Genomic DNA, 12524 nt, shown 5'->3' with positions numbered 1-12524 from the left:
GTACACATGCCGGCTTTGGACTTTGTCATGGTAGCTAGCAAAGGTTATTGTTAGAATTATTATGAGGAAATGAATAACTTAATATCCCATTTCAAATAGAACTGTAACTAAGTAAACTTATACTCTGTTTTATTATATCTAATTGACAATATGAGTTCATAAGAAGGGATTGTGTGACACGGACAAGGAGTAATTAATTTTAATGAACACCATTCCAACTAGGAAGAAAGAAATGGGTTGTGGATTAAGTAAACAGATAAGGTAGTTAACCTATGGTTGAACTGACGAAACTGAGCTCTGGGGTGTTTTACATAAGGAAGTGAGTGCATTCCTAGGTTTTCTGTTAATTAGAACTGTCAGCTAAGTGGTGATCGATAATGTTGAGGGGTCAAAAAGTTAATTCAGTTGTGTTGTGTGTATGTGCTAGGGAGGGTCAGAATGAACTCAGAATGAACATTTAAAGTTCCCTTTGACCCGGTCTGGAGGAGGAGATTCATTTTAGGAGCAAGGAAATTACGTCATGTTTTTGTATATAAACTGTTGCTCGTGGGAACGTGGCAGCGCGCTCTGAGAATAAATTCTGTTACCTATTATTGAAATGGCTGGTCTCCGTCTATTTTATGCAAACAAGAATCTTACAAATTCTCATAAAATAGATTAAGGGTTTTCAATTAATAAAAACACATTGGCATAATTAAATTACACTAACAGTTATGCTGTTACTCCTCATAGTTTCAGACAGGGCAGGTCACAGGGAAGATTTAAAACAACAAATAGCAGGGATCTAGACAGCCACAAACCCGGGACAATTCGGAGTCCCAGCCACAATGGCTAACCGCATCACGGGCTGCATTCAAGCACTCAAGAAACCCTGCTAGTTTGATAGGCAGCTAGCTAGCAGCTAGGCAAGCTGCTACGCCAAACAGGTCCTCAGAACTGGCCAACAAACTTCACAAAACAACGAACCGAGCTCTCCCTCGGTCTGCGTTTAATAAATGAATTGTGTGTCTGTGTGGGGGGAGTGAATTGTATGTCTGTGTGGGGTGGGGGGAATGAATTTAAGATTTGATGCAAAAAATAAACCCTACTGTATACTGTATATAGAGGTCGAAGTACAGTAGCACCTACTCACTCTGTCTATCCCTCTCTGTTTTTCAGTTGAAAAAGGGCTATGAAAAAACAGTACTGGAGATCAACACACCAAAGGTGGAACAGGTGCCTTTTGTTGACATCATGTTCAATGATTTCGGCGGGGCTACGCAGAAGTTTGGATTCGAAGTGGGTCCTGTCTGTTTCATCGGCTAAGACTGTTTACTGAACAAAATGGAGAAAATAAAAAGCATATTTATTTTCTCAGAAACAAACACATGAATAGGACAATTTGTATTTGTGTAAAACATTCTGTGTCCAAAAGCAACAAGTATGAATAAAATACACAAAAATCAAATGAGAATACTACAATAAATTTCTAGAGGATTCGATAAGAATAATAAAAAAAGAGCAACCTTGTAACCTCAGTGTGCCTTCTCCATCACATGCAAGTTTTGAAACTGAATAAGTCAGATACTACCGACCCCTATCCTCACCCATGACCCCTATCACCGTTCCCAAACCTCCACCCACTCCCAGCGCACTTGATGTAAATCCAGTCTGGTTGTCGAACTCACCGGAGGCAAACTTTTACCTGCTACTCCACTGGTTTCAGAAGGTTGCCATGGACTCCATCCCATGTGGCAGTTTTCTTCTTCGTTTTTTTAAATTGGTTTTTGTTGTTGTTGTTGTTTCTTTGTCTCCCTCTCAATTCCCACTTTGAATATTTTATTAATTAGTTCATTCGTTCATTCGTTTGCTCCTTCATTCATTTCGGAAGCTTTGTTTTGTGCATAATTGTCTCCCCATTCTTCTGAATGGAACTTATATATATAAATATATATAAATATTTTTTTGTATGTTTGTAAGTACTTTCTGTATATTTTTCCTGGTAATGTTTATTGTTTCTGGCTTCAAAACATGCATGTGACCTTTTAAGACGTGAGGTAAGAGATGATGGTCATTGGAATACATCAAATTCGCAGATACTAAAGTAAGGAATTGGACATGTAAATTGGAGAATAGATGAGGAGTGCTTGTCTTGTTGCTGGGTGTGAAGAACACCTTATTGTAATTTAAGAACCGAATGAAAATAAAATATGGAAATATGACTCTGCGCTAGTCTGTGAGAGTTGATTAGCATAACAGAAAATGTACCAAGATAAAAATGACAAACATTCCTCCTCTTCTTGTGTCCTCTATTTTGGGTGCATTTTGAGATTTTATTAACTTAATAAACAACTTTGATATTTTTTTTCCTTCAATACATCCATATTTCTACTCTCAAACTATATATGCAGCAGGAGATGTCACTTTTCAAGGAAACACAAGAAATCAATACTTAGGTGCTGTTTTTTCTCCTGTGGTGCTATGATATTTTCAAGTTTGTTGTTATTTTGAAAGTACAGTAAGCTGATGGTGGTGATGTTAACTCATCACCATGACTACCCTGTCTGTCTGTCCCTTACCCTGACCCTCTTAGCCATCACCTCTGACACAACATCTTCGCTACATTCTTATTTATGTCCATGGGGTGTTTTAATGCATGCCAGTTTGCTTCATATTCATTCATAGATCCATGCAGTATTTTATTTAATGTATTTCTCTGCTTCCAAGGCCCACTTAGTAAAGACTAACAGCATCTGATCATACTGAAACTTACTTGGAATGTGCTAATAGAAATAAGATTGTACTCAGTTGCCGAATGTGGTGCTAATTTATCAAATTTTCTTAGATGTCTTTAAAAAAGAAAGAAGATGGTAGAAGCGATGCTGCAATGCTTGCATATCATGGTTCCAAGACATGGTGCATTTTGTGAATGGATCTCATGATTGGTGTTCTGTGCAATGGATAATCTTTTTCACTTCGTCAAGCTTTTTCCTGCTTTATTTTTAGGGGTTGGGGGTGAAGGTGACTGGTTTGGAATGGGTACGGAGTGTCTCCCCCTTTGAGTATTCCAAAGCACATGGCCAAGGAACAGTTTGGAGTTTTGGTACCTGAAACCATTAACTTTCTTACCAAAGGCTTTTTTAAAAATATTGCTTTATGTTCCCAGAGGGCCAAGAATCCACTAACTATTTTGAAATCCACTATTTGAAAATGTGGTAGAATTGTCTAATGATGATTAAAATCAGATGTGTCATGTACAAGTCAAAAATATATTTTCAAACATATATTTAAAAGAAATAATTAAAAAAAAATGAAAAATGTAGATTTTTTTTTTAGTGAACGATATTTAATAGTCCATCAGATTAGTCCGCTTAAAGGTAGAAAAGCCAGATGCAAAGCTTGTTTTTGTATTGTTGTTTGGGGTCTTCTGATTTAACTGTTGTTTTACTTTCTTAAGCTCTAGTTATACCCTTGTACAAACTATGCACTCTGCCTGCTTTTAACCACTACAGCATCTGCCACAGAAAGTTTTACTGTCCTGCATAAGTAGCTTGTTTTTTATGTTTTTTGTTTTTACCTTCTAGATATGTGACTTGAACCATTTACCTTAAGATACACTTATTGATCATCCGTTTTAATGTTCATTTCGATGAAGCACTCCAAATTTAACATGTTTGCTTTCAATAAAAGGACAAAACATTTTTGTCAATTTTCAGAACCAGCAGTAATGCTGCCAATAATGTTTTTTGTTTTTGTTTTTTGAATTGTTTCACGTTTGTCTGTTCGTTAGTTTTTATGGTCTTGTCAAACCTGTGTAAGAGAGGATAGAAGATATATTGGTTTTTATGTTTTATGTCAATAAATTTAAGTTTACTGTGGCCACCCACTCTTGTATGTCTTTTGAAGCATTAAAACCTATCTGTATGCATGAAATTGTAAAGTTTTTTTCTCTTGTTTTTATACTTTACAATGACATGATCTCCAACCCACTTTTTATTATTAAAATAGGTAGAATGCTAAATTTCATATGCTAAAATTGAAATCGGTCATGTCCATAATTGTGAAGTGGAGAGAGAATGGTGATGTTGTAACTCTCTACCCACAGCCAATGTTCATTTGTAGTATATTTATTGTATTATTTAAAAATAAATGTAAATTGACACCATAGTGTTACTGGAAGGCACCCTCTTTATCTCAGAAACAGAGAATGAATTATCATGCAATGTTTTTTAGTCACAATTTGCAATTTTTATAAATGAAATATTACTGCAACTCACCTAAACACTGGTATTATGTCAGTCTACCTTGATCCACAAATCCACCATCAGTGAGATGTGGACAAAAATATGTTTTATTCATTTTTCTCACTCTTTTACAGACTGTTGGAAGACTATCATCACCTCTCTACATACAAATAGTAAGTTCATTTTTTAGTTCATTTTTTTATTCATAGTTATAGAATGCACAGTTAGAATATGATCTTGTGAAGCAAAACATGTTTACAGTAAGTGAAGTTACACCATTTCTAAAATCCTTATTCTGGCATCCTGATTACGACTGAAAATCATTGCTGTCTTAATGTGTTCCTCCACCCCTCATTAGAATACATGTGCATGCAGTGCCTTCAGAAAGTATTCATACCCTTTTAGATTTGCTAACTTCTTAGTAATGACTCGGGACGTCGGTTTTTATAAGAAAGCTTCTTTTAGTAAGAATACTTGTTTACGTTACATTTAACAACAATGGTTTTGGTACAGAGCAATGCAGGTAAGATGCTGTCGGAAAGTCAGCTACAATCACCAAACACCTGCACATAATTGGCACTCATTCCTCTCGCAAGGCATTCTGGGACTTGCAGTCAAAAAGCGTAATTCAACACAACCCAATAGAATTACATATGCAAATAAATCTAAAGAAATATCTTTACAGATACAGCTCAAAGAATAAACTTAAACATTAACTCAAACACATTAAAGTTACAACATACCCCTTGACTTAGTCCACATTTGGTTGTGTTACAGACTGAATTCAAAATGGATTAAATATATATTTTTCTCAACCATTTACACACAATACCCCATAAAGACAAAGTGAATTGTATTTTTTATTTTATTTATTTGTGCACATTTATTGAAAATGAAATACAGCAATATCTCATTTACTCAAGTATTCACACCCCTCAGTCAATACATATTAGAATCACATTTGGCAGCAATTATTGCTGTGAGTCTTTCTAGGTAAATCTCTAATCGCTTTGCACACCTGGATTGTACAATATTTGCACATTATTCATAAAACAATTATTCAAGCTCTGTCAAGTTGGTTGTTTATCATTACTAGACAGCCATTTTCAAGTCTGAGCATAGATTTTCGATGTCGTCTTGGTAAGCAACGACAGTGTATATTTGGCATTGTGTTTTAGGTTATTGCCCTGCTGAAAGGTGAATGTGTCTCCCAGTGTCTGTTGGAAAGCAGACTGAACCAGGTTTTCCTCTAGGACTTTGCCAGTGCTTAGCTCTTTTCCGTTTATTTTTATCTTAAAAAACACTCTAGTCCTTTCCGATGACAAGCATTCCCATAACATGATGCAACCACCACCATGCCTGAAAATATGATAAGTGATACTCAGTGATGGGTTGTGTTGGATTTGCCCCAAATATAACCCTTTGTATTCAGGACATAAAGTTCATTTCTTTGCCACATTTTTTTCAGTTTTATTTTCGTGCCTTAATGCAAACAGGATGCATGTTTAGGAATATTTGTATTCTGTACAGGCTTCCTTCTTTTCAATCTGACATTTAGGTTAGTATTGTGGAGTAACTACAATGTTTTTGATCCATCCTCAGTTTTTATCCTATCACAGCCATTAAACTTTGTAACTGCTTTAAAGTAACCATTGGCCTCATGGTGAAATCCCTGAGAGGTTTCCTTCCTCTCTGGCAACTGAGTTAGGAAAGATGCCTGTAACTTTGTATTGACTCGGCGTATTGATACACCATTCAAAGTGTAGTTAATAACTTCACTATGCTCAAAGGGATATTCAATGTCTGCTTTTTTTTACCCATCTACCAATAGGTGCCCTTCTTTGTGAGCCATTGGAAAACCTTGCTGTTGTGTGTGGTTAAATCTGTGTTTGAAATTCACTGCTCGACTGAGGGACTACTCCTGAACTTATTTAGGCTTAAAAACATAATTCCACTTTGACTTTATTGGGTATTGTGTGCAGGCCAGTCACACTACATCTTAATCTAATCAATTTTAAATTCAGGCTGTAACACAACAAAATGTGGAAAAAGCCAAGGGGTGTGAAACCTTCCTGCATCTAGAGGATACAAATATTGATACTGGGTTAACACAGTAAAAACAGAACGACATGCAGAGTTACTTACACCCTCTCATCATCTCTTCGTAGGCCTGGTGCTTATCTTTGAATTAGCTTTGGTTTTCCATTTAGGTTGTTGTCTTTCAGCATTCTAACAGGATCTTTAAAAACGTTGTGATCAAAAACTCTGTATATTCCCTTTAATGCAGTGGATTTCTAACAGTATTCCTGGGCATTCGTTGTCTACGCTATCTATCTTTCTCATGCATTCTCTCTGGCATTGTTTATTCATAACAGTATTCCTGGGCATTCGTTGTCTACGCTATCTATCTTTCTCATGCATTCTCTCTGGCATTGTTTATTCCTAACAGTATTCCTGGGCATTCGTTGTCCACGCTATCTATCTTTCTCATGCATTCTCTCTGGCATTGTTTATTCCTAACAGTATTCCTGGGCATTCGTTGTCTACGCTATCTATCTTTCTCATGCATTCTCTCTGGCATTGTTTATTCATAACAGTATTCCTGGGCATTCGTTGTCTACGCTATCTATCTTTCTCATGCATTCTCTCTGGCATTGTTTATTCATAACAGTATTCCTGGGCATTCGTTGTCTACGCTATCTATCTTTCTCATGCATTCTCTCTGGCATTGTTTATTCCTAACAGTATTCCTGGGCATTCGTTGTCTACGCTATCTATCTTTCTCATGCATTCTCTCTGGCATTGTTTATTCCTAACAGTATTCCTGGGCATTCGTTGTCTACGCTATCTATCTTTCTCATGCATTCTCTCTGGCATTGTTTATTCCTAACAGTATTCCTGGGCATTCGTTGTCTACGCTATCTATCTTTCTCATGCATTCTCTCTGGCATGGTTTATTCATAACAGTATTCCTGGGCATTCGTTGTCTACGCTATCTATCTTTCTCATGCATTCTCTCTGGCATGGTTTATTCATAACAGTATTCCTGGGCATTCGTTGTCTACGCTATCTATCTTTCTCATGCATTCTCTCTGGCATTGTTTATTCCTAACAGTATTCCTGGGCATTCGTTGTCTACGCTATCTATCTTTCTCATGCATTCTCTCTGGCATTGTTTATTCCTAACAGTATTCCTGGGCATTCGTTGTCTACGCTATCTATCTTTCTCATGCATTCTCTCTGGCATTGTTTATTCATAACAGTATTCCTGGGCATTCGTTGTCTACGCTATCTATCTTTCTCATGCATTCTCTCTGGCATGGTTTATTCCTAACAGTATTCCTGGGCATTCGTTGTCTACACTATCTATCTTTCTCATGCATTCTCTCTGGCATTGTTTATTCCTAACAGTATTCCTGGGCATTCGTTGTCTACGCTATCTATCTCTCTCATGCATTCTCTCTGGCATTGTTTATTCATAACAGTATTCCTGGGCATTCGTTGTCTACGCTATCTATCTTTCTCATGCATTCTCTCTGGCATTGTTTATTCCTAACAGTATTCCTGGGCACAGACTCATTGTATACTCATTGCAATAAGGCCAGAGGGGGTGTGGTATATGGCCAATATACCACGGCTAAGGGCTTTTCTTAAGCACAACTCAACGCGGAGTGCCTGGACATAACCCTTAGCCATGGTATATTGGCCATATATCACAAACCCCCGAGGTACATTATTGCTATTATAAACTGGTTACCAACGTAACTAAAGCAGTAAAAATAAATGTTTTGTCATATACGTGGTATGCATCTGATATACCACGGCTGTCAGCGAATCAGCATTCAGGGCTCGAACCACCGAGTTTATAAAGTACTGTACATTGTATGTTGTACACATAAAGATAGATATAGGACTCTATAACTAACTTCAGTGTTGACATTGCCATTGAGGGCTTCCACCATGCTTCCAGCATTTTAAAGTAGTCAACTGAGTGGGGATTCCTATGGGTTGTAGCCTCAATGGCGATACTCATGCTGTCACAAACACTATAATGGCAATGATATAAAGATGAGTCCTCTATCTAGCTCTATGGTTGTACCTCTTATTAAGATGAGGATCCCCAGTGTCTGTTTGTCTTGTGTTCAGAGCAGTAGCATCTTCCAAACGGAAGGAGAGAAGATGAGAGAGGAGGGAGGGAGAGAGAGGGGGAAGGAGGTAAAGGAGTGTGTTTGATGTGTAAATATGCGGCACACAGTCGGCTTGTGTTGTTTTCTCCACAGAAATGCAGGTGAATTACACGTTAGTTTGGGTCAAAATTAGAACATTATTCAAAAGGGGTATAGTAGGAGATTATCATTAGCATGCATAGAATTAATTAGCCTACTCTCTTCCTCTATCTCTCCTTTAATCTCCTCCTTGTTTCTTATTGTCATGGGGAACACAACCGTCTTTGACATCTTTAAACTCAGTTCCTGTGAACTGGGCAGCAGCATATTCCCAACGGAAGACAAGAATGCTCAGAAGGTACTGGGGTTCTAGCTGTTGCGAGACATGGTAGCAGCAGATGGAGAATTCTATAATTACAGTATATTCAAGATCAAAGGTTACTGTCATCATGGTGACGAAAACAGGGGGAAATGAGCTGATGCAAACAGACACAGACATTGAGGTTGTTCTACAGCAGGTATTCCCAAACTGGGTACCCCCAGGGATACGCGCAATGCAGTTGGGTACGCCAAATAAAAATGTGATTCACATTTTCAACAGTACATTTGTATTTACCAACAGGGCTATACATTTGGGTGAGGTTTTTTTTCTCGCTAGAGTAGCCTCGTTTCACTGCCAAAAATAAAATTCAACCATCTAGTGTTGAGCAAAATAACAACACAATGTCAAATACAGGTAGCCTAGTAAAATAATTACCATCCAACCGCATTAATCATTACTCTCTTGTGGGAAACTTTCACTCTTGCTCAGACATTTAGAAACAATACATGACAATAAGAAAAATAAGCCACAGGAGTTTTTGGAACGAGAATAAAGATGACTTTCGTGTAGTAAGACGTATAAAAGATACAATTTATAAGAAGGGGCTAGAAGCGTCTTATATGGTGAGCTACCGAGTGGCTAGGACAGGCAAGCCCCATACTATTGTAGAGTACCTAATTCTTCCTGCTGCCTCGGATATGGCTGGGACAATGCTGGGGGATAAGGGCAAAAAAACTATACAGACAATGCCTTCATCAAACAACACTGTTTCACAACGCATCAGTGACATGGCAGGAGATGTTTTGAAAGAATTACTGCTTCTCATACAAGCCAGTGAATTCTATGCGTTACAGCTGGATGAGTCAACAGGTGTTGCGGGCCTGGCACAGCTCCCGGTATATGTCCGTTACGTTTATGGGGGGGTCAATTAAGGAAGACACACTCTTCTGGAAACCAGGACAACATGAGAGGATATTTTTAAAGTACTGGACAGCTTTGTGACATCAAATGGACTTTGGTGGTCAAGATGTGTTGGTATCTGCACTCATGGCGCAAAAGCCATGACAGGGAGACATAGTCGAGTGGTAACGCACGTGCAAGCAGTTGCTCCTGATGCCACATTGGTACACTGCAGCATCCACGAGAGGCTCTTGCTGCCAAGGGAATGCCTGACAGCTTGAAATATGTTTAAATGAGAGCTTAGTTTTCTTTACTGACCATATTTTTCAAATGTCTGACCGCTTGCACGAGGACGAGTTTCTCACACGACTGGCCTACCTGGGTGCTGTTTTTTCTTGCCTGAATGATCTGAATCTAGGATTACAGGGACTCTCCTGTAATGTTGTCTGTAAACTCAAGCTTATGTGATATAGCGAAGCACCTGAGTGAGTTGGGTGCGCAATTATGTAGGTACTTTCCCGAAACAGACGACACAAACAATTGGATTCGTTATCCCTTTAATGCCCTGCCTCCAGTCCACTTACCGATATCTGAACAAGAGAGCCTCATCGAAATTGCAACAAGCGGTTCTGTGAAAATTGAATTTAATCAGAAGCCACTGCCAGATTTCTGGATTGGGCTGCACTCAGAGTATCCTGCCTTGGCAAATCGTGCTGTTAAGACACTGATGCCCTTTGCAACCACATACCTATGTGAGAGTGGATTCTTGGCCCTCACTAGCATGAAAATTAAATACAGGCCAGATTGTGTGTGGACAGTCAGAGTCGTGTGAATAGGTGGCAGGGAAGTCAGGCGCAGGAGTATCAAACTGACAGAGGTGCAGGGCGATCCAGATGGAGATGGAAGGATCTAATACGTCCTCCACCAGAACCCAGCATCTCTCCTCCGGACCGTACCCCTCCCAGTCCACGAGGTACTGAAGGACCCTCGCCCGATGTCTCGAATCCAAGATGGATCGAACAGACTACGCCGGGATCCCCTCGATGTCCAGGGGGGGCGGAGGAACATCCCGCACTTCAGCCTCCTTGAGCCTGAGGAGAGACACATGGAAAGAGGTTAATACGGTAATTAGTGGGTAGCTGTAACCTATAACATATCTCGTTCACTCTCCTCAGGACGTTATACGGCCCCACAAACCTCGGAACAAGCTTCAGGCAGGACAGGCGGAGGGGCAGGTTTCGGGTCGAGAGCCAGACCCAGTCCCACGTTGCGAACACCGGTGCCTCACTGCGGTGACGATCTGCGCCAACTTTCTGGTGCAGTATGGCGTGCTGAAGGTGGACGTGGGTGGCCTCCCAGGTTTCCTCCGCGCGCCCGGAACCAATTGTCCACCGCAGGAGCCTTGGTCTGACTCTGATGGCAAGGAGCCAGAACTGGCTGATACCCTAATACACATTGAAAGGGAGAAAGGTTAGTGGAGGAGTGGCGTAGCGAGTTCTGGGCCATCTCTGCACAGGGCACGAATTTCGCCCACTCCTCCGGCCGGTCCTGGCAATAAGACCGCAGAAACCTATCCACATCCTGGTTAACGCTCTACCTGCCCATTACTCTCGGGATGAAAACCTGAGGTAAGACTGACCGAGACCCCCAGACGTTCCATGAATGCCTTCCAGACCCATGATGTGAACTGGGGACCGCGATCAGACACTATATCCTCAGGCACCCCATAGTGCCGGAAAACGTGTGTAAACAGGGCCTCCGCAGTTTGTAAGGCTGTAGGGAGACCGGGCAAAGGGAGGAGACGACAGGACTTAGAAAAACAATCCACAACGACCAGGATCGTGGTGTTACCCTGTGGAAGATCAGTTTAAAAAATCCACCGACAGGTGCGACCACGGCCGTTGTGGAAATGGTAAGGTTTGTAACTTACCTTAAAATCCTCATGTCCTTAGCTAAAGTTGGCCACCAGTACCTCCCATCAAGGGCTGAGCTTCTTCGAAAAGAAGGCACAGGGGACGGAGCTTCAGTGGCGTACCCGAGGTCGGAGCTTCAGTGGCGTACCCGAGTACTGAGAGAGCACTGAGAGAGCACTGCTCCGGTCCCAGCATCGGATGCGTCCACCTCCACTATGAATGGCAAAGAGGGATCCGGATGAGCCAACACAGGAACGGAGGTAAACAGAGCCTTCAGGTGCCTAAAAGCCCTGCAAGCGCACCAGGCCCCCCTTTAGCAGTGAGGTAATGGGAGCAGCAACCTGACCAAAACCCCGGATAAACCTCCGGTAGTATTTGGCAAACCCTTAGAATCGCTGCACCTCCCTTACCATGGTGGGAGTCGGCCAATTACGCACGGCTGCAATGTGGTCGCTCGCCATCTCAACTCCTGACGTGGAAATCCGATGCCCTAGGAAGGAGATGGATTGTTGGAAGAACAAGCATTTCTCAGACTTGACATATAGATCATGCTCCAACAGGCGACCAAGCACTTTGCGCACCAGGGACACATGCTCGGCACGTGTAGCGGAGTATATCACGATGTCATAGATATACACCACTACACCCTGCCCGTGCAGGTCTCTGAAAATCTCATCTACAAATGATTGGAAGACTGATGGAGCATTCATCAACCCATATGGCATGACAAGGTACTCATAATGACCTGAGGTGGTGCTAAATGCCATCTTCCACTCGTCTCCCTTCCGAATACGCACCAGAGTGTAGGCACTCCTGAGATCCAGTTTAGTGAAGAAGCGCGCCCCGTGCATTGACTCAATCACCGAAGTGATAAGAGGTAGCGGGTAACTATATCTCACCGTGATTTTATTGAGACCTCGATAATCAATGCACGGGCGCAAACCGCCATCCTTCTTCTTCACAAAAAAGAAACTCGAGGAGACGAGTGAAATGAAGGGCT

The 12524-nt window shown here is 40.8% G+C and overlaps 1 protein-coding gene across 1 annotated transcript in view; it reads left to right on the top strand.

Annotated features, from left to right (window-relative positions):
• The window catches only part of LOC118388065 (collagen alpha-1(XI) chain-like), a 173652-nt gene extending 169795 nt beyond the window's left edge, over positions 1-3857 (top strand). Inside the window, exon 60 of the mRNA XM_052525456.1 lies at positions 1159-3857. Within this exon, the coding sequence (XP_052381416.1) occupies positions 1159-1305 (147 nt within the window). The 3' untranslated portion in view covers positions 1306-3857. The remainder of the gene's footprint in view (positions 1-1158) is intronic.
• Positions 3858-12524: the final 8667 nt, after the last annotated feature.

Source organism: Oncorhynchus keta, chromosome 9 (assembly GCF_023373465.1).
Source record: "Oncorhynchus keta strain PuntledgeMale-10-30-2019 chromosome 9, Oket_V2, whole genome shotgun sequence".
Taxonomy (NCBI): Eukaryota; Metazoa; Chordata; class Actinopteri; order Salmoniformes; family Salmonidae; genus Oncorhynchus; species Oncorhynchus keta.
The sequence above is the reverse complement of the archived record's forward strand: the minus strand, read 5'-3'. Positions and strand labels throughout refer to the sequence as shown.